The 21,088-nt window shown below is 38.4% G+C and overlaps 1 protein-coding gene across 1 annotated transcript in view; it reads right to left on the bottom strand.

The window, feature by feature from the left end:
- LOC139455557 (uncharacterized) overlaps window positions 1-21,088 on the bottom strand; it is a 59,651-nt gene that overhangs the window by 36,935 nt on the left and 1,628 nt on the right. The window contains exons 2-7 of the mRNA XM_071237111.1: window positions 15,597-15,756; window positions 5,359-5,520; window positions 4,610-4,690; window positions 3,574-3,719; window positions 3,114-3,222; window positions 1,160-1,267 (exon numbers count right to left, since the gene is read on the bottom strand). Coding sequence (XP_071093212.1) covers window positions 1,160-1,267; window positions 3,114-3,222; window positions 3,574-3,719; window positions 4,610-4,690; window positions 5,359-5,520; window positions 15,597-15,662 — 672 coding nt within the window. The 5' untranslated portion in view covers window positions 15,663-15,756. The remainder of the gene's footprint in view (window positions 1-1,159; window positions 1,268-3,113; window positions 3,223-3,573; window positions 3,720-4,609; window positions 4,691-5,358; window positions 5,521-15,596; window positions 15,757-21,088) is intronic.

Genomic DNA, 21,088 nt, shown 5'->3' with positions numbered 1-21,088 from the left:
ATATTATAACCTGTGTTCGTTTCTCAACTGATCACTTGGATTGTTTCAGGTGTTTCATATAGGTGTCAAGTCTTCAAGGGTCGGCTGAGAAAGCCCACGTGACAACTATTTTCATAACGTCCACGGTTCCATTGAGTGACAGATAACAATGATCAATCAATCAACGTATTATCAGTTATCCCTTTGAACAAAGTATGTTGTTTTAACATCGGCACTTCACACCATGATATGAGTGTATTCCCTTTGTTTTAGTAAACCTAGACATGTAAACACTCACTTTTGACATATCCACTGTGCAAGATAACAGTGATTAATCAATCAACGTATTTTCAGTTAATCCTTTGATGGCCAGGAACGATACGTTGATATACAAAAAAAGTAAATGAACTGATCATTCATCTCTTGCTTAGCTGCCACGTGCATATTACATAACACACATTTCACCTCACTTCCAACCTGGATTTAGATTGAATAATTACCCCAGACACAATAAATGCCAAATGGGAACCTTTGTCAGGTAATCTAAGTGGTGCTACCACTAATTGTACCTGTAATAAATTCATTAACTGAGCATCAAGGGAATGACGACAAATACACAAGTGTAGGGTTAGACGAGAAAACGTGGATGACAAGGGAGTAGTAATCGTATTATCGACGCAATCCAAAACCCGAAAATTCTCTCACTGCATGGATACTCTTTTTAGTATTAAACTATAACCATCTGGGGTATTTCCAAATGAGGACATCCGATGAGCTCTGCCGTTCTTTTTGTCTCTTTGTTTAGGCCGAAGAAATTAATTAACATGCGCCCTTTGTCGAAATCTTTATAGATCACAGTTAACCAATCAGTGTTTATGCAAAAATGCGTAAAACAAATATTGCCTCCAGCCTTCAAGTTCATTTAGCTGTCCTTGCAGACGGTAGCCCAGTCTCTGGTCACGCTCAGTTGCGTTGCGTATCATCCGGGTACTCACGGGGAAAAAAACAATAACAAAGGCAGCAACCAGTCCGGGGAATTGCGTTAGATCAGTGCCCCTTTAACGCTGATATAGAATCTACAGGAGAGTGGTCCAGGGAGAGTACTTACATCGATGATGGTGACCTCGACATTAACGCTGATACAGAATCTACAGGAGAGTGGTCCAGGGAGAGTACTTACATCGATGATGGTGACCTCAACTCCCCGTAGTTTCTGTGGTTCAATGTAGCAGTTCATGCAGTTCAGTGTAAGTCTCGAGGCCAACTCGGGCTGGCTAAGTTGGTCCAACTGTAAAGTTAGAAAGACGACAAGGAACTGAAACATCATCCTAGATTAGTTAGTTGTACCATGATAAATAATCGGGATCTATTTGCCACCATTGCTTTGTTTGGGTGCCATTACTATGTCTATCTCTCTTATCAGTAACTACACACAAATTCTCTGACTGAGATGAATGAGTCCTGGAGATCATAAGTGAGTGAGTTGACTTTTACACCACTTAAAACTGCATTTCAGTTATGTCACAGCACATCAGTTTCATGACACAGGTTGTAGACATGTACCACTTGGTTAGATCCAAATGACTGACAAAGTGTCACAGTCTGGGATTCAAACTTAAGACAGGTGTGGAATGAATAAGGGACGCAACTCTGTATACTCATATGCCAGAAAACTAGTGTCCACCTCAGAAAATAAATGCGGGCGAGTTGGGTTAAAACCGCCCTGAATAGTATCTCAGTTTTATCATTGGATTTAACACCGCCCTGAATAGTATCTCAGGTGTATAATTGGGTTTAACACCACCCTGAATAGTATCTCAGTTGTATCATTGGGTTTAACACCGCCCTGAATAGTATCTCAGTTGTATCATTGGGTTTAACACTGCCCTGAATAGTATCTCAGTTTTATCATTGGGTTTAACACCGCCCTGAATAGTATCTCAGGTGTATCATTGGGTTAAACACCGCCCTGAATAGTATCTCAGTTGTATCATTGGGTTTAACACTGCCCTGAATAGTATCTCAGTTGTATCATTGGGTTCAACACCGCCCTGAATAGTATCTCAGTTTTATCATTGGGTTTAACACCGCCCTGAATAGTATCTCAGTTGTATCATTGGGTTTAACACTGCCCTGAATAGTATCTCAGGTGTATCATTGGGTTTAACACTGCCCTGAATAGTATCTCAGGTGTATCATTGGATTTAACACCACCCTGAATAGTATCTCAGGTGTATCATTGGGTTTAACACTGCCCTGAATAGTATCTCAGGTGTATAATTGGGTTTAACACCACCCTGAATAGTATCTCAGTTGTATCATTGGGTTTAACACCGCCCTGAATAGTATCTCAGTTGTATCATTGGGTTTAACACAGCCCTGAATAGTATCTCAGTTTTATCATTGGGTTTAACACCGCCCTGAATAGTATCTCAGTTGTATCATTGGGTTTAACACTGCCCTGAATAGTATCTCAGTTGTATCATTGGGTTTAACACCGCCCTGAATAGTATCTCAGGTGTATCATTGGGTTTAACACCACCCTGAATAGTATCTCAGGTGTATCATTGGGTTTAACACTGCCCTGAATAGTATCTCAGGTGTATCATTGGGTTTAACACTGCCCTGAATAGTATCTCAGGTGTATCATTGGGTTTAACACTGCCCTGAATAGTATCTCAGTTGTATCATTGGGTTTTAACACTGCCCTGAATAGTATCTCAGGTGTATCATTGGGTTTAACACTGCCCTGAATAGTATCTCAGGTGTATCATTGGGTTTAACACTGCCCTGAATAGTATCTCAGTTGTATCATTGGGTTTTAACACTGCCCTGAATAGTATCTCAGTTGTATCATTGGGTTTAACACTGCCCTGAATAGTATCTCAGGTGTATCATTGGGTTTAACACTGCCCTGAATAGTATCTCAGGTGTATCATTGGGTTTAACACCGCCCTGAATAGTATCTCAGGTGTATCATTGGGTTTAACACTGCCCTGAATAGTATCTCAGGTGTATAATTGCAGGTCAGCTGTGGAAGGAAAGCTCAAGGTGATGAAGGTTTTTACCACTTTTGTGAACTCAATCTATTTAATGAATTATAAGGACATGAACTATAAGTGTAAGAGGCCAACCTTTTCAACCAGGAAATCAACAGAGTCAGCGATGTCGGCATCAACAACGCCTTTTTCAAAGTTTCCCATCACCATCTTCTTGAGAAACAGCGCTGGCATCATCCAGAATCTGAAAGGATGGATACACCAGCTCAGTGGATGAGAGTGACTGAGTATTAAACAGCAGTCAGCAAAATCACAACATGACCCCAGCACTTGATGTAAGATTAATTAAACTTGAACATCTCTAGCTGATTGAGTGAACTTTTCATTTTTAAACCCAATGACAGATGGATCCTGTTGTTGCTAAGAGATGCATATCATATCTTTGCCCTCACTTCACCAAAAACACATGACAGTAAATTTAGGAGATGTAGAAATGGAAAGAATTTTTCAGAATCCAGCAAGTATTCCTCAGCAACAGTTGCACTGGAACATAGTTGTAGAAGAGGGTAGAGCATCAACAGCATCATGTACATACGTAGGGGCAGAGTTTGTCTGCTGGAAGATGGATGTGTCATAGAAGGAGTTGCATAGAATGATGGACGCCACCCGGGGAGAGCGGTGAGTGAACTCGGCAAACTTCTGGGCCAGGAAGCCTCCAAGAGAAGCCCCAAATATATGAACCTGGTGTGGAACATAAACAGGTCAGTCTAGAACATAATGGAAGGTTAACACAAGCACAATGAAAAGCAAGAATGTCACAGAGGACAGATCCTCCTGTAACGTTGTCACCAACAGTCTGAATTACATCAGCAAGGAATGTCTGGGTCAATCCAGCTGAGTCCTGGCGACTACCAGAAATGTGAGCCCTGATATGCCCAGTCTAACCTATTTGACGTCTACAGACTGGCAATACTGCACACTTCCAGAGTTCCAGAAATGTAAAAGCTTCAAAATATTGCACGTGCTCTGATGCCAGAAGCTAATTCAGTGAAGAAAATAGGAAACGGAGGGACGGTTAACTTTAACACATGGCTACAAATAAATTAGTTTTAATGACTCCCAACAGCCATTCATTTTTGCGTCTGGAATTGCAGTGCACATTATTTGCACCCATTCTGAATTTTTTTAATATAGGATACAATATTTGCATGCAGAAAGTTCTACTACAGTCTCAGTTACAAGCAGAGGATAAACATGAACCAGTTGGCAGTGAGAGTATATCGCCACCCGGTCTGGGGCAAAAACAATATTTAACAAACACAGCTGCAAATGAATGTTTTATTAGAGTGATTGTGTGGGTGAATATTGCTAAACGCCACATCAGCAATTTTGCAGCTATATGTGGCGACGTCTCAGGAGAAGTGGAAGGAGTCACACTAAGAGATAGTTAGTGGTGACAGATGGTGATTCCCACTGTAGTAGGAGATATTCTAGCTATATAACGTCATAGTCTTTAATCGAGACAAACCCATGCTTGACAGCTAGAGCGAACATCAACGTCATCAGAGAATGATGATGACATTGTAACTTCTGCTCGGGAACTCTCAGGGGCCCACAGCGAAATTACTTACTTTATTTAGCTGCAGATGATCACATAACTTTCTGAAGCCTTCACATAGTTCCTTCATGGTCCAGTACACAGGGTACTCCACCTGAAACATTGCTGTACTGGATACATCTGGCAAAACTTAAACAAGTAAGTGAAGGAGTTGGATTGAATGCTGCTTTGAACAGTATTTAAGTTAAACACGGTATGTCATCTTGATGTGAGAGGAAAGCGAGAGAGAAAACAGATCTTAGACGTTTACCACGTTTGGTGAAACCCATTAGCAAAGGTATGGCACTGACAAACCTAGTAACATGAAACTGGGATTTGAACCCATGAGCATCTGTTTCTGGCCTACAGGAGAGAGAATTGTGCCATCTCAGATGACTATGCCGCCCCTTACCCAACCCCTCCAACAAGTACCGGGTACTTCAAGAAATGTTCATACATAAATTGTGACTGAAAATTATGATTCGCATAAATCTTCCCTGGGAATAATGAAGATACTTCATAAACATTTATCTTCTTTGAAGAAGGTTAAGTTATCAATTGTCTGGACAGCAACTTCTATATTTACACTTCTACCACATTTTCGTGCTGATAATAGCACCTTTTTGAAGAAGTTTTTTTAGAACACAACAATCTCTTCAGAGACGTGACCCGTCAAAAAGTTGATAATATTTCAAATGAAAGTGTATGAATAATTTTCATCAACTTTTTGTCCTTGGTTGATATAATGACAGTTGGTGTGTATTTTCTACTGAGGTTACCTACCCCGATCACCCGGAATCCTGCTGCAGACAGGCCCAGTATTTGTCGGAAGTAGACGTCTGCTCCGCCGCTGGCCGGGGGGAAACAAATGAGTGGACACTTGATGCTCTTTGGTCCTGCATCATACAGCGTCCACTCTTTGCTGTTGTCATCGTCAACTATTATCTGAAATAGTCAGGTTATTAGTCAGTCAGCAAGTGTCACACGCATGCAGAGGTGTGTGATCCCCTCCTTTTGGAAGCATTTGGTAGCATGTTCTAAAGAAAAATATCACAATCATCAAATTATCTAGCATTTATCTAGCATTGTATATGCACCCCCACCAACCCTTTCTCCACAAACCCGTAACCACACAAAACAATCGAATAACGAAGGCCATTGCATATGTTGTTTCACAATGTCACACAAAAATGTCTGACAATTTCTCAGACCTCATGCCCCCATATAATGTTTCAGTTATTAGTAAGTGAGTTGGGTTTAACACTACTTTTTCCCAGTTATTAAGAAGTAAATAGCTTATGACTGCAAGTTATGCATACCCTGAGGTACATGTAATTGTTAATCAGACACTCAAGAAAGAGTAGGGAATGCTTCTGCCCAGTAACTGTTCACAGGTAATTCAGACCACCTCTTCACAGATCACAAAAATTCCACCCACTTCACAATCACGAATAATTACCTCGTAAACTATTTCATAGAGATTCATTTTTACTGATCAATCTGATAGTGTTTGTTTGTTGTTTATGCCACACTCAGCAATATTCCAGGTATGTGACAGAGGTCTGTAAATAATCAAAGCTGGACCAGACAATCCAATGACTGACATCATGAACATCGATCCCCGCAATTGAGATCAATGACATGCATCAACCAAGTCTGACCACTCAATTCCGTTAGTCACCTCTTGCAACAAGCAGTCGCCTTTTACGGCAACCATGGGTTGCTAAAGACCTGTTCTACCCCGGATCTTCACGGGTCCAATCTGATAGTGATTTAAACCATATCATTGTCAAGTTTACGTTGTTGCATGTATCATGGAACTGTTCTAGGTGAACAATACCTTCCAAATGACGTGCTGGTTTTCTTGGGGAATTAGTCAGCAAAGAGCCAGAGTCACAGGAGACTAATCACAATTTTATTTACAAGAACATTTAACAATTTACAATTTATGCTTAGATAATAACTGAGGGTGCCACAGAGAGTCGGTACACACTCTGGGCTGTGGGAGAGAGGTCTGCTTGGTAAGAGAGTCAAACCCCTTCTCTGCTAGAACTTGGCTACAGTACGTATTTAATGAAAGTTTGAACAATAGAAAGGAATGTGATTGGTTGATACACGATTGGTTGTGTCCTATGCTAAATGGATGGCTGGACAGAGGGGAATACTAAATCCTGTTAATCCTGTTGGACTGGCACTAATCTTGTTGACATATTTACTGGATGCTTGAAAGAGATTAGGGTGTCACTATAGATGAGCTTGTGTGGGGCTAATCCTTAATGCCCTATAGACGAGCTTGTATGGGGGCTAATCCTTAATGCACTATAGACGAGCTTGTACGGGGCTAATCCTTAATGAGTCTTAATTGAAGTAATGTTATTCTAATATACCCCGGTAGGTGATGACAGATATACTTAAATAAATATCCTTTGTCTGGGAGATGGGATCTTGATACCTTAGTCTAGCAACCATCTAAAAAGCTGTAACTGAAACTACTGATATTTTATATATGCATTTTACCTGATGATAATTATTACTTGCTAAACTATAATTATATGCAATGGTGTATAAATATTACACCATGATAACTCATAAAAGCACTTGATGTAGATCTAATTATTATAAGATAACTTAGTATAAATGTTAACCATGATAACTTCCCCTCCGTCTGAAAAAGTTTGGACCCCAAACGTGTAAAAATTAAAATAATTATGGCTTAGATGGACAATGTATTAAGTTAAACTGGTAGTATAGTAAATAACAATTATTATAGCGTCTCTTTGATATAAGGAAACATGATATAAAAATGCTGTCATCAGGGAATCTGGATGTGGAGCTGGCTTGTCTTGGCACTCTGTACTGGTGGTTTTATGGGTGATGTAGGAGGCCTTGAGTTCCACATCCTGGATTGGGGTTGCAAGATAGTAGGCTGTGTCCATGGAGGTTTTACATGGAAACAAAGAAAAGAGAGTTAGCATGTTCAAATAATATGTCATATATAAATACTTCCTCAGTTTGTCTGTATTAACTAGAAAATAAAACAAATATGATAATTATGATGTAAAAGATCAGTACATAATTATTACTAAACGGTGTCATGGCCAGGAAGAATGTATTGGCGGCAAATTACAAAAGTATATCATGAGAAAAATAGTAATATCCTTCTATTTTTGGATACAATCATTAGACGCATTATATATACATATATGTGCATGTGCATATAACAAGTGCATTGATTTGTTACATTAATACGGTATACAAAAGGTGTATATCATTGTTAGTTTTCGTAACTATTTGGTTTGCCTTTTCTTTGTTTTGGTTCATTTCGGTTGTTAAGTTTTCTTTATTTGAGTTTGGTTTGTTTCGCTTTGATTTTCCTTCGGTTCAATGCGATATGGTTTGGTTTATTTTGCTTCGGTACGGTTTGGGTTCGCTTCGGTACGGTTTGGGTTCGATTCCCAGTATTGTTTGGTTTGTGCCATTTCACTTCGGTACGGTTTAGGTTCGCTTCGGTATGGTTTGGGTTCGATTCGTAGTATGGTCGCTTCGCTTCGGTGCGGTTTGGGTTTCGATTCGCAGTACGGTTTGCTTCGCTTCGGTGCGGTTTGGATTTCGATTCACAGTATGGTTTGCTTCGCTTCGGTGCGGTTTGGGTTTCGATTCGCAGTATGGTTTGCTTCGCTTCGGTGCGGTTTGGGTTTCAATTCGCAGTATGGTTTGCTTTGTGTCATTTCACTTCGCTTTTGAGATTGGTTGATCAGGTCAATGCTCAAAATTTGCTGTGATACAAATAACTCAGATGATCAGGCTGATGCCATTTGTTCTCAACTGGCAACCCATAGTGAAAAGACTGGACACAAGTAAACATAACAAGATACAGCTAATAGTTGTTTCGTGATTTGCACCGTTTATTCAGGAGATTTTGTATTTTGATCAAGAATATGTTCAATTGGCATTGTTCGGTATGTACGGCGAGTTGATCCTGGTATGGTCCATGGGGACTAATGTCTGTGAGTGAAATACGGTAGTAAAAGGTGTTGATGTTTCCAAAGTCTTCATGTGGAAAAATAACCCTTTTGGATTTATAAATTGGTGCTTCCTCTGGATCATATCGAGGATTATCTTCTAGACAGGACCAATTACGGAGATCCTCCCAGCTATCATCAAGGTAGCGCTGTATGAGGTGGGGAGGAACACTTTCAAAATAGCATGTGAAGTCAGTATCAGGAAATCCTTTATATAAGACCTTGACATAGCAGTCTCCTTGAATAATTTCAATGCCCAGAACTCTTTCTATTTTATGATCTATTTTTCGTAGGTGTTTTGGAAAAAACAGATATGGTTTGACATCTAATTCTATGCATGGTTTGGTGTTGACTTGCTGGACATTCCCTGACATTGAATTACCTGACAGAACATTGACTGATTTATTGTCTTGTGCTGTTTCCTTTTGGTCGAAAAACTTATGATTCTTCAGTGGACGTTTTCGTCGTTTTCCTGACATACTTCTTTTGAGGTGAAATTCTCTCCGAATGGAGTCTGGAATGCTGCTGCCATACTCCCATGTGTTTCCTCTTTCTGGATCCTTCCATTTTACTCTGTAGTACATTTTGCCATTTGCTCTCTTGGAACTAACAATTGAGTGGATGTCCTCTGGATTGAAGACTTGAGGGATATCCTTGGTTTGATTACCTGATGTTGGACTTGGAGGTTGTACCTGGCTGTCGTCGGGTTGTTTTCTGGATTTGGGCTGGTGATGCTTACTATTCACTCCCCTTTTCCCTTTGTTTACCTTTTCATTTACCTTGGTTGGAGCACTAGGACCTGGTGTGGCATGATTTTCCTTCATTGTTGCCGTGGGACTGGTAGGTTTTTCTGTTGTACTTGAAGTTGAAGCAGGGTTTTTCTTCTTTGTTGGGGTCTTTTGCTTCGGACTCTTGTTGCTGGAAGTACCTGCCTTTGTTTTGGAATTGACCTTCTTACCTTTCTGTTGTGGAGGTGATTGATCAGTAGCCTGGTAAGTTGAACTTGTTGATGGGGAATTGTTGGTGTCAATCTGAGTATCATTGACTGGTTCCTCGTTGTCATCCATGACTCCTGAATCTATGTCACTGGGGTTATTGAGGTATGGTTCTGGAGGATACTGTGGACGATCAGCAGGATCAAAATATGGCTTCAGACGGTTGGCATGGACCAGTGGTTTGTGTATTTTGTCGTCAGAACTTCGGCGTAGTTTGTAGGTATAATTTGGACCTGTATGGACGATATAATAGCTACCATACCACTTTTTGGTTAATTTGTTGGAAAGGCCTTTTTCAACTTTTTGACAGTAAAGCCAAACTCTTTGACCTGGGGCGAATTCTGGTTCTTTAGCTTTTCTATTATATTGTTCTGAATACACCTCCTTAGCCCGAGCAGTGTTTTCAGCTGCGATTGTTCTAGTGATTTCAAGCTCCTCAAGCAAATTGGAAAGATAACTTTTGTTATTGTGGCCTAAATTTTCTTTTGGAATTAATGCTACATCTTGTGGAGCTCTCATTTCTCGGCCAAAAAGCATGACATATGGGGATTTTTGTGTTGATGAATTTGGGGCCATCCGATAGGCCATCATGATGCCAGGAATAAAACGGGGCCAATCATTTTGAGACTTGTTACAATAGGCTCTTAGTGACTGATTGATATAGGAATTGAGCCTTTCTACACAGCTGTTTGTTTGAGGATGGTATGGGCTGGTATGGGTAAATTTAATTGCCAAAAGTTCACAAATTGCTTTGATAAGTTTGGACATGAAGTTCTGACCTCTGTCTGAAATTAAGGTCCTAGGTGCGCCATACCGACAAAATATTTCTCTGACGAGAACATCTGCTACTTCTTTGGCTTCTTGGGTCCGAAGTGGGAAGGCTTCACACCATCTGGATGATGCATCTGTGATAACCAAAATGTACTTGTACTTATCTGGTGTTGTTGGCAGGGGACCGAGAATGTCAACGTGCCATCGGGTGAAGACCTCTTCTACAGGTAGTGGACGAAGTGGTGCCTTCTTAGCATGGTAGTGCCTCTTGGTCTGTTGACATACCTCACATGTCTGGACATAAGTAGCAATCTCGCTGTACATTTTGGGCCAGTAGTACTTAGGTCTCATGGTGTTGTGCATCCTTTCTTTCCCATGGTGGCAACCGCCAAACTCTGAGTCATGATAGGATTGCAGGACTTGATTTCTGAGGGTTCTTGGGACTGCCAGCTGTTTAATGAACTTGTCTGCATGGCCTTTCTGTCTTTGTGGAACAAATCTGTATAGGATGCCTTCATCAATTTCAAAAGTATTGGCTTCAATAAGAATCTTTTGACGATCCTTTTCATTTTGTGGAAGGACATCATCCTCTTTGTAGTCAAAGATTTGGATGAAATCTGGACAAATCCTTTGTAGGTGACGTAAATTTGGATGTTCTTTTATACTTACTTCAACCAATGTGTCTTGGGTAACATCAGCATTTGTAGCATGTAATGCTGCAACAACATTAACTGGTACTGACTGATAATCCTCTTCATATTCAAAGGTGACTGACCAATGTGTTGTCTGTGTGTCTGATTCTAAGTGATTGACAATAGGTGTGCAAATATCCTCAGTCTGAGTTGTCTGTGTGACCCGTGTGGATGAATGGGTGTTTGGCAAGATTGTGGTATTGCTAGTTGATTTGCTTTGCTGAGTTGAAGTTACTGAGAAGACTGTTTTCTCAGCATCTTCTTCTGTCTGATCATTACAGTTAATATTTTCCTCGTATTCCCTACGTGAGAGAGCATCGGCATTCCCATTGGCTTTGCCGCTGCGGTGAACAATGTCAAAAGTGTAGGTAGAAAGTTCCAAAGACCATCGCCCTAACCTACCTGTGGCATCCTTGATTGATTTCAGCCATTTCAATGCTATATGATCAGTGTAGACTGTGAATTTGGAATTTGCAAGGTATGGACGAAAGGATCTAATGGCTTCAACTAGAGCTAAGCCTTCCTTTTCTGTAATGCTCCAGTTCTTTTCGCTGCCATGTAGAGCTCTACCACCAAAAGCTATTGGATGTTCATTATTTTTCTCGTCTTTTTGACTCAAAACAAAACCTATGCTCATATCGCTGGCATCAGTTGCGAGAAGAAATTCTTTGTCAAAATTTGGATAAGCCAGAACAGGTGTATTACTCATAGCATGTTTGAGTGTGTTGAATGCCTGATCACACTCAAGTGACCATTGGAACTTTGGTTTCTTTCCTACTTCTGCCTCTGAATGCTTCTTTAGCAAGGCATTCAGTGGAAGCGCTATGTGAGCGTAATTTTTCACATACTTCCTGTAGAAGTTCGTGAGACCTAAGAAGGAGCGGATCTGCTTTTGTGATTTGGGCACTGGAAAGGTTCTAATTGCTTCAATCTTTTTGTCATCAACTTGAACACCTCCACATGATAAAACATGACCCAGAAAAGAAACTTTGTCTGTTGCAAAATTGCATTTGGATGGCCTTAGTGTCAATTTTGCCTGTTTCAGATAGTAAAATACTTGCTCCAAATGCTGGAGATGCTCTTCAAAGTTTTTGCTGTAAATTATCAAATCATCAATGTAGATCAGCGCAACCTTAAAAAGTAATTTTCTTAGCACTTTGCTCATGAGCTGTTGAAAACAAAGTGGAGAATTTGTCAAACCTTGGGGCAAACGTTTGAATTGATAAAGGCCTTGATGGGTGACGAAAGCAGTTTTATGCTTTGAATCTTCATGTAATGGCACTTGGAAGAAGCCATTAGCAAGGTCTAAAGTTGAGAAGATCTTAGCTTGTGCATTGGCTATGTTATCAACAACATCATCAAAAACAGGAAGAGGCCATGACATCGGTAAAGTGACAGAATTCAACTTTCTGTAGTCACAAACAAATCTATATGAGCCATCGCGTTTCTTGACTAGGATAATGGGAGCTGAATACATAGAAGTAGACTCCTCGATTAAATCATACTTCAGAAAATCATCTATAAGTTCTTCAGTGACTTTTTGGAGATGAGGAGATTGGCGATATGGTCTACACTTAACGGGTGGGTGGTCGCCAGTGTCAATGATATGTTGGTGCATGTCAGTCTTTCCTAAATCTGCAAGACTTGTTGAAAACATGTCTCTATTTTGTCCCAAGAATCTAAGTAGTCTGTGTCGTTGGTCTGGAGTCAGTTGTGTATTGGTCAAATCAAATCCTAATTCTTGTGCAATTTTAACATAATCCCTGGTGTCATTGTCTCTCTTCTCATTGTCGGTGTTAACGGTACTGATGAATGGTTGGTCAGAGCCGATTTCAAAAACAGAGTCTTTGTCAATGTAACTAAATTTGCCTACAACTGTACCCTTGTCAAGAACTTTTTCTTCTTGGGAGGGATTCATAAGCCTAAAGGTAGCAGTTTTGCTTTTCACTTTGGAAAGAGTTCTACCACCTGCTACTTCAGAATGAGCAGTGAGGGAAGCAATGGGTTCAATCAGGATGAGGGAATCCTCTTTGACCTCTGATAGTCTAACCTTGAAATGAATTTCACTCTGAGGGGGGATGTAAATCTGATCTATTGTTTTTGCTAATCCACTAATCTCTTGCACTGAATTGGCTATGAAATTGATATATTGCCTATCTGAGGTGCTGTTGTTAAGTATCAAGGAATGACAGCTATAATCTAAGACTGCATCATTGTCATCAAGGAAGTTCTCACCTAGTATCACTGCTTCTGGTAGTGTAGGCAGAACATAGAATCTTTGAGAAAATTCCTGATCCTCAATGACAAAATCTAACACAACTGAACCTAACACTTTATGCAATTCGCCGCCAACACCTTTAACCTGTGGAAAGGGTGAGTTTCCAAGAGTAAGGTTTTCAAAAGCTGTGCTCAGAAAAGCAGACGAAATACAAGAAATGGATGCCCCTGTATCTACTAAACAATTTGTTGTTTTTGTGCCAAATTTTGCCTGAATTACACTTTTGGCAAGGGGCGTAACTAAAGACACTGTTGGAATTTCACTTTCGAAGTTACTTTCCATACCAGACTCCATATTTGCCATGACACCTATTAGTATGTACCGTACTAAATTAAAGGAAGACAAGTAATCAACAATGTAGTACTTACAATATTTGAAGACTTTTTCTTTCGTTGTTGGTGTCTTTGCAGGAGTTGGTTGTCTTTAATCCAGTGTTGAGGTCAGAGGTAGATGCAGCTTGCTTGTTATTCCATCAGATGATCACGGTTGGACATGTCCTCCAATGGGTTCTTGTAGCTGGTTGTAGGTAGTTCCTGGACTCCGTGGTTCCGAAAACGATGATTCTCCGCCAAATTATCATGGAACTGTTCTAGGTGAACAATACCTTCCAAATGACGTGCTGGTTTTCTTGGGGAATTAGTCAGCAAAGAGCCAGAGTCACAGGAGACTAATCACAATTTTATTTACAAGAACATTTAACAATTTACAATTTATGCTTAGATAATAACTGAGGGTGCCACAGAGAGTCGGTACACACTCTGGGCTGTGGGAGAGAGGTCTGCTTGGTAAGAGAGTCAAACCCCTTCTCTGCTAGAACTTGGCTACAGTACGTATTTAATGAAAGTTTGAACAATAGAAAGGAATGTGATTGGTTGATACACGATTGGTTGTGTCCTATGCTAAATGGATGGCTGGACAGAGGGGAATACTAAATCCTGTTAATCCTGTTGGACTGGCACTAATCTTGTTGACATATTTACTGGATGCTTGAAAGAGATTAGGGTGTCACTATAGATGAGCTTGTGTGGGGCTAATCCTTAATGCCCTATAGACGAGCTTGTATGGGGGCTAATCCTTAATGCACTATAGACGAGCTTGTACGGGGCTAATCCTTAATGAGTCTTAATTGAAGTAATGTTATTCTAATATACCCCGGTAGGTGATGACAGATATACTTAAATAAATATCCTTTGTCTGGGAGATGGGATCTTGATACCTTAGTCTAGCAACCATCTAAAAAGCTGTAACTGAAACTACTGATATTTTATATATGCATTTTACCTGATGATAATTATTACTTGCTAAACTATAATTATATGCAATGGTGTATAAATATTACACCATGATAACTCATAAAAGCACTTGATGTAGATCTAATTATTATAAGATAACTTAGTATAAATGTTAACCATGATACATGTATAAACTAGGACCACATCTCATATTATTATAACATGTAAACTCGGTAACAACCTGTCAGACAGATCATCACATGCATTGTAGGCAACTGTTTCCTAAGTTTACTCTATACTAGTATTCCTGGTTATGAGGTAAACAAACGGGAAAACAAATAATGACGGTTCAAGAGTAAAAAAAAGACAATTCACAGAAAATGTGTAATATATTTGATAATTCACTACAACAAGATACTTGTGAAATAACGTGTCACAGCTAATCATAATGTGAAATATCAAACAACGGCAAATTAAGAGAGCCAATAACGGATAACGAAACAGATATTCCATTCCCGCAAGAAAGTTCTAGGTAGCTGACACAGCTCTTTTGGACAAACTATCACAAATCATAATGGGCACAAACCATGTTCACTGATACAGCTTAGCTCGAAATCTAAAGACAAATGCCCTCATTTTAGTTAAATTCCCCTGAAAGACTTCAATATTCATATCAGAACAAAACTATCTTTTCCTATTTATTATTTGTGCTACTAATCACCCAACTCAAAATGTTCCATCCAAATAGGCCCGGAGGTTTGGATTCTGGGCGTTTTTTAACTTTTAGATACACATGTAATTCAAATCAAATGTTGCAAATGTCTTCATAGACTAAGAGAAAAACAAGACAAAACAAAAATGAATTAGGGCAAAATTTCCAAAATTATATATGGTAGATAGAAAAGATAGACATGTAGTCTTTTACTATAAGTATAAATGTCTGTAGAACAGAATGAACACTCAACATACTGTACAAGAACAAACAATTTATACACAAAATAGATTCATTCAAACAACATATATAAATATACCTTCTTCTGTGGAATGGTGCTCCTGAAACTCTGGTATTCCAGAGACTGAGATACTGAGGATGTCATTGTGCGTATTCTGATGCTGCCGATCACCACAGTACATTCAGTTGCAGCAGAAGTGAACAGCCTAAATCTCCCTCATTCTGACAGCGTTTACCTGCTAAACAGATAGCAGGGTTTACTCAATTGCTCAACAGGCCACATCAACAAAGACCTACTGCTGATACTATCAACACACAGCTTAGCCTGTCATACAGACCCTGAAACAAATATATCCAATACAGCTAGCCCATGACAGTTTATGATGTTTGGCAAGTTTAGATTTCTGCAGTATCTGAAAATGAAGAGAGTATCTGGGCTCCTTTTTATTATATTTTTATTAAGATAATTTAACAACTGTTTTTTTTCTGTTAGATATGTTTATTTCCTAGATGTTAGTCTACTCTAGGGCTCTTACGATTCACTGGCATATTCAGTGAATCGAACCGTATCCATTCATGAACAGAATTAGTTATTCGTGGCCACTTGAATCGAATATTTATGAATGTATGCAAGCATGTGCCTTTACATTAAAATATCCATAAGAACATATTATATGCATAGATTTCTTCAAAAGACAACAATCTTATAATATTTAATTTGACAGTATTGTGGTCACTGGTCATTGTCACATTTGAGCAGATACTAGTACCTGGATAAGAGCAGTATATAAATGTATAATATATTAATAATTAACAAACCATGTCAAATAATGTATGTTGTTATTACTACACTTCATACAACAAATAATACATCAGCTGCTGTCTTGTTATTGTATTCGAGAATTAATATTCGTATTCGTTACCCTATATTCATGATACGAATCGTAATCACCTCATAGTGTATTCATTGCAGCCCTAGTCTACACAATGATATTTGTCCTTTTAAAGGCAAAGGACAAAAGCCTCTGGTTGTCAAGGTGATGTGGATTTGTAACTGGACAGATGTTGCATTGCGTCATTTTCCAATAAAAAATCTTAAAATTTGCTTTGCTTCTATAATCAGGTATTTTGCAGTAATATGCTAAATTTGATCAAGATAACCACTTATACCGTATGCGACATTATAAGCGCCCGGGGTGCTCTCAAAATAAGAAATAGGGGGCTCTTATTAGCATATTATTTTGGTGAAAAAAAACATAGTTGAGAGATAAATTTCTCTGTTTATGCTGACAGCCTGAAATGTTTATGTACGACAGATATTTTTTTCCAGATTTTAATTGCCCATGTATAAGGGTGCATATAACACACGTGTGCGTATTATACCGAATAAATAAGTCTTGTGTACATTGATCAATCGAAAGGGATGCAAATTGGGCTTGTTCACTAGCCAATATATCAGCAAATATCGCCGTGGGCGCTTATTACGTCGAATACGGTAATAGGCTTTTTTTTCAGGAAATCAGCACAATGCTGTAACAATTAACCACCATGTTATGAACTATCATCCAAACTATTAATGCCAGTCATGACAGCAGGAAAATGTTGTTTGAACCACCTGGTCAATATGTTTACCATCCTTATACCGCCTAACTTACTTCTGTGTGGAACTCAATAACTGTGTAACCTAGTCAAGTTTCAATAAATACTCCACCTCCAGTGGAATCCTGTTTACCCGGACCATATACCCGGAAACATAGACCCCTGGTCGGAAGGCTGTGAGATAGGGGTGTGGCCAGGGCCATGTCAATTTACGGGTGCTTCAAACAAGTGTACCCCACAGAACTATCAACAAGGATGTACAATTTTTATTTTGGAATGTATCAGGGCTGATGGCTAAATTACAGGATCGTGACTTTGTAAGCTTTATATGTAAATGCGACATCATTGGATTGACAGAATCCTGGTCCAAAGATATTGACTTACTATCCATATTTCCAGATTTTAAGGTTATAACAAAACATGGAGAAAAAATATCTGACTTCGGCCGCCTTTCAGGTGGAATAGTACTTCTTATAAGAAAAAGGTATGAGAATTTTGTGAAATGGACAAAAATCCGTAAAAGTGGAATATTTGTGTTATTAGACAAAACCATGTTTAATATAGATAAGGATGTAGTGTACTCATGTGTGTATATTCACCCAGAATCGTCACGCTGGTACAGTGCGTTATCACCTGATTGTAGTAACGGTGTGCTATTGTTGCAGGAGGAGCTACTAGATGTTCTTTCTCACTGCGGCAACTATTATATTATGTTAGGTGGAGATTTCAATGCACGCACAGGTACTGAGCCGGATTTTGTTGAAGATGATATTCTTGAATATTTAGAAAATGATAATTCTTCCGTGTATAGTTTTCTACTCGACCATTTTAACATGGTACGAGCGTCAGCAGATAATGTGTTAAACAACTTTGGAAAAAGTTTGATAAATTTATGCAGTATCTTAAATATACATATCTTGAATGGAAGATGTGGGTCAGACTCAGAAGTTGGGGACTATACGTTTATTGGCCATCAAGGTGCTAGCGTCATAGATTACATAATCTGTTCATCTGGGTTGTTTGACGTATGCTGTAATTTCACCATTGTATCACGCACGGAATCCTGTCATCTTCCTGTCATGGCGAGCTTATATACTTCTGTGCAGACTAAACCCGTGCAAGCTCATGGTAATAAGAAGGCTTCCAAATTCGTTTGGGTCAATGATAAAGCTGACCAATTTATGTATAACTTGTTGAGCAGTGAATGCTACTCTTTATTAGAAAAGGCTGTTGACGAAGTGTTACACAATATAGACGAAAGTGTTAGATACATGTCAGAGGCCTTGTGCACGGCAGCAAGCGACATGAAAAGAGTGTGTACTTCTAACACATTTAGTCAACAGTGGTTTGACCGTGAATGTGAGCTACTCAAAAAGGAAAGATGTAAATATTTAAACAATTTTAGAAGAAAAAAGGATAATAACTCATTATATGAGTATAATTATATTAGAAATAAATATAATAGTGTATGCAGAGAAAAGAAAACGAATTTTTTCAAAGAGAAACAGGAAAAACTTGAACATTGTATGCGCGACTCTAAACAATTTTGGGCCACTCTTAAAGGGCTAAACACTAATCGTTATACACAAAACAATATTCCAATTGATGATTGGTTTAACTATTTCAGGGATCTGTTTTCAACTTCTACAGAGAACGAGGAAAGATGTTTTGATATCGACGAATGGAATGTATTTGATAACTCTTTTTGTCAGTTAACTTCAGATATTCTTGATTCACCTATAACAAGAAATGAAATTTCAGAAAGCATTGCAAACTTAAAAAGCAATAAAGCAGCTGGTGAAGATAATTTGATTCCTGAATTTTTTAAATATTCGTCCGATATTCTCCTCCCCTACCTTGAAATTCTTTTTAACGTTATGCTTGAAAAGACTTATTTTCCAGAACAGTGGACTCTGGGGATAGTAATTCCTTTGCACAAACAGGGATCAACTAATGTCACCAATAACTATAGGGGTATAACTCTTTTGAGTGTTTTCAGTAAGATTTTTACCAGTATTATACACAAACGTTTAGTATTTTGGACAGATTCCTTTAATAAGATAAATGAAGCACAAGCCGGTTTCAGGCATGGATACTCTACAATTGATAATGTATTTGTATTGCAGACACTTGTACAGAGATATTTAGCACGAAAAGGAGAAAAAATGTATGCTATATTTGTTGATTTTGCTAAGGCGTTTGACTCAATTAACAGAAACATGTTGTGGTCCCTTTGCAAATCTCAAGGTATCAGTAGTAAAATTGGTAAATTACTATGTTGTATATATCACAATGTGAAGGTCTGTGTTCGAAACAATAACACCTTATCTGATTCCTTCTACTGTAATACTGGGGTTAGACAAGGATGTATTCTAAGTCCATTCCTGTTTTCACTTTTCATAAATGAACTTTCGATACAAATATCTGAAAATTGTAACGAGGGTATCCAACTCCATCCAGAAACTATTAAACTTTTCCTACTCCTTTTTGCTGATGATATAGTTATGTTCTCGAGCACAGTATCTGGACTTCAAAAGTTAATAAATGAACTTGAGTATTATTGTAACAAATGGAAATTGAAGGTCAATATCGATAAGACAAAGGTTGTAGTTTTCAAAAATGGAGGGAAATTATCAAAACGAGAAAAATGGCTATACAAAGGTGAAAAACTTGAGGTTGTAAGAAGTTACAAATATTTGGGGGTACATTTTACAAATCGACTTACTTGGTCACTGCATTGCAACAAAGCCGCACTACAAGCCAAAAAGATTTTAATTGGCATTTTACAAAACCTAAAACCCCTTGGAAATATTAGCTTTGAAACATTCTCTAAGATTTTCGACACTAAGATCAGTCCTATTTTACTCTATGGTGCTGAGGTCTGGGGCCTAGAGAACTATGATACAATAGAGAAGGTACATCTATCTGCGTATAAAAGATTTTTAGGAGTAAATTCCAACACTCCAAATGTTACAGTTTACGGGGAATGTGGGAGATACCCAATGTATATATTCAGTTACATAAAAGTAATAAAATATTGGATAAAATTGCTTAAAATGCCAAATACCAGATTCCCAAAGAAATGCTATAACATGATGATTCTTTACGATAGCAGAGGTAAAAATAACTGGGCCTCGGGTGTCAAAAAGATACTCCAATCTTGCGGGTATGAGTACATTTGGAGAGAGCAACATGTAACAGTACCAGATCGTTTCATATATAATTTAAGACAAAGGCTAAAAGATATGTATTTTCAAAAGTGGTACTCTTCACTAAACTTACATAATAAGTTAAAGCATTACACCTGTTTTAAATCATTCATTCTGACCGAAAAATATCTTTTGGATATAAATGTTAAGAAATTCCGAACAGCACTATCCCGTTTCAGATGTGGTTCTCATGACCTTCTAATAGAAAAAGGTAGACATTTAGCGATACCAAGGGAAAACAGATTGTGTAAATATTGTACTTGCAAAGAGATAGAAGATGAATACCATTTTTTGCTAGTCTGTCCATTGTATGCAAATATCAGAAAAGAATACATACATAACTATTTTTATCTGAATCCTAGAATAGACAAATTTTATATCCTCATGTCATCCCAAAATGAAACAGTCACAAAATATCTTTCAATGTATAGATATCATGCAATGAACATCAGATCCTCTGCATTATAGATGTGATATTTTGTTACGATATATGTAATTCCTATTGCACCCATTGCTACTGTATGTATATATGTACTATAGGCCTATGGCCTTTTCAGTACTTGAAATAAAGATTGATTGATTGATTGAACATTGCCCACCAGATGATATTTATGTGAAACTCTTTTATCCAGACAACATATTAAGAAACGCAAGATCAGGATAAATGAGGTTGGACTGTCATATGCATGATATGATAATCACACATTGTTAAAAAAAAAAAGACATAATCAGGAAAGTCCCAATATTGTTAACTACTAATAAC

This window comes from Haliotis cracherodii, unplaced genomic scaffold, assembly GCF_022045235.1.
Source record: "Haliotis cracherodii isolate W230 unplaced genomic scaffold, xgHalCrac1.p SCAF_1, whole genome shotgun sequence".
NCBI lineage: Eukaryota > Metazoa > Mollusca > Gastropoda > Lepetellida > Haliotidae > Haliotis > Haliotis cracherodii.
The sequence above is the reverse complement of the archived record's forward strand: the minus strand, read 5'-3'. Positions and strand labels throughout refer to the sequence as shown.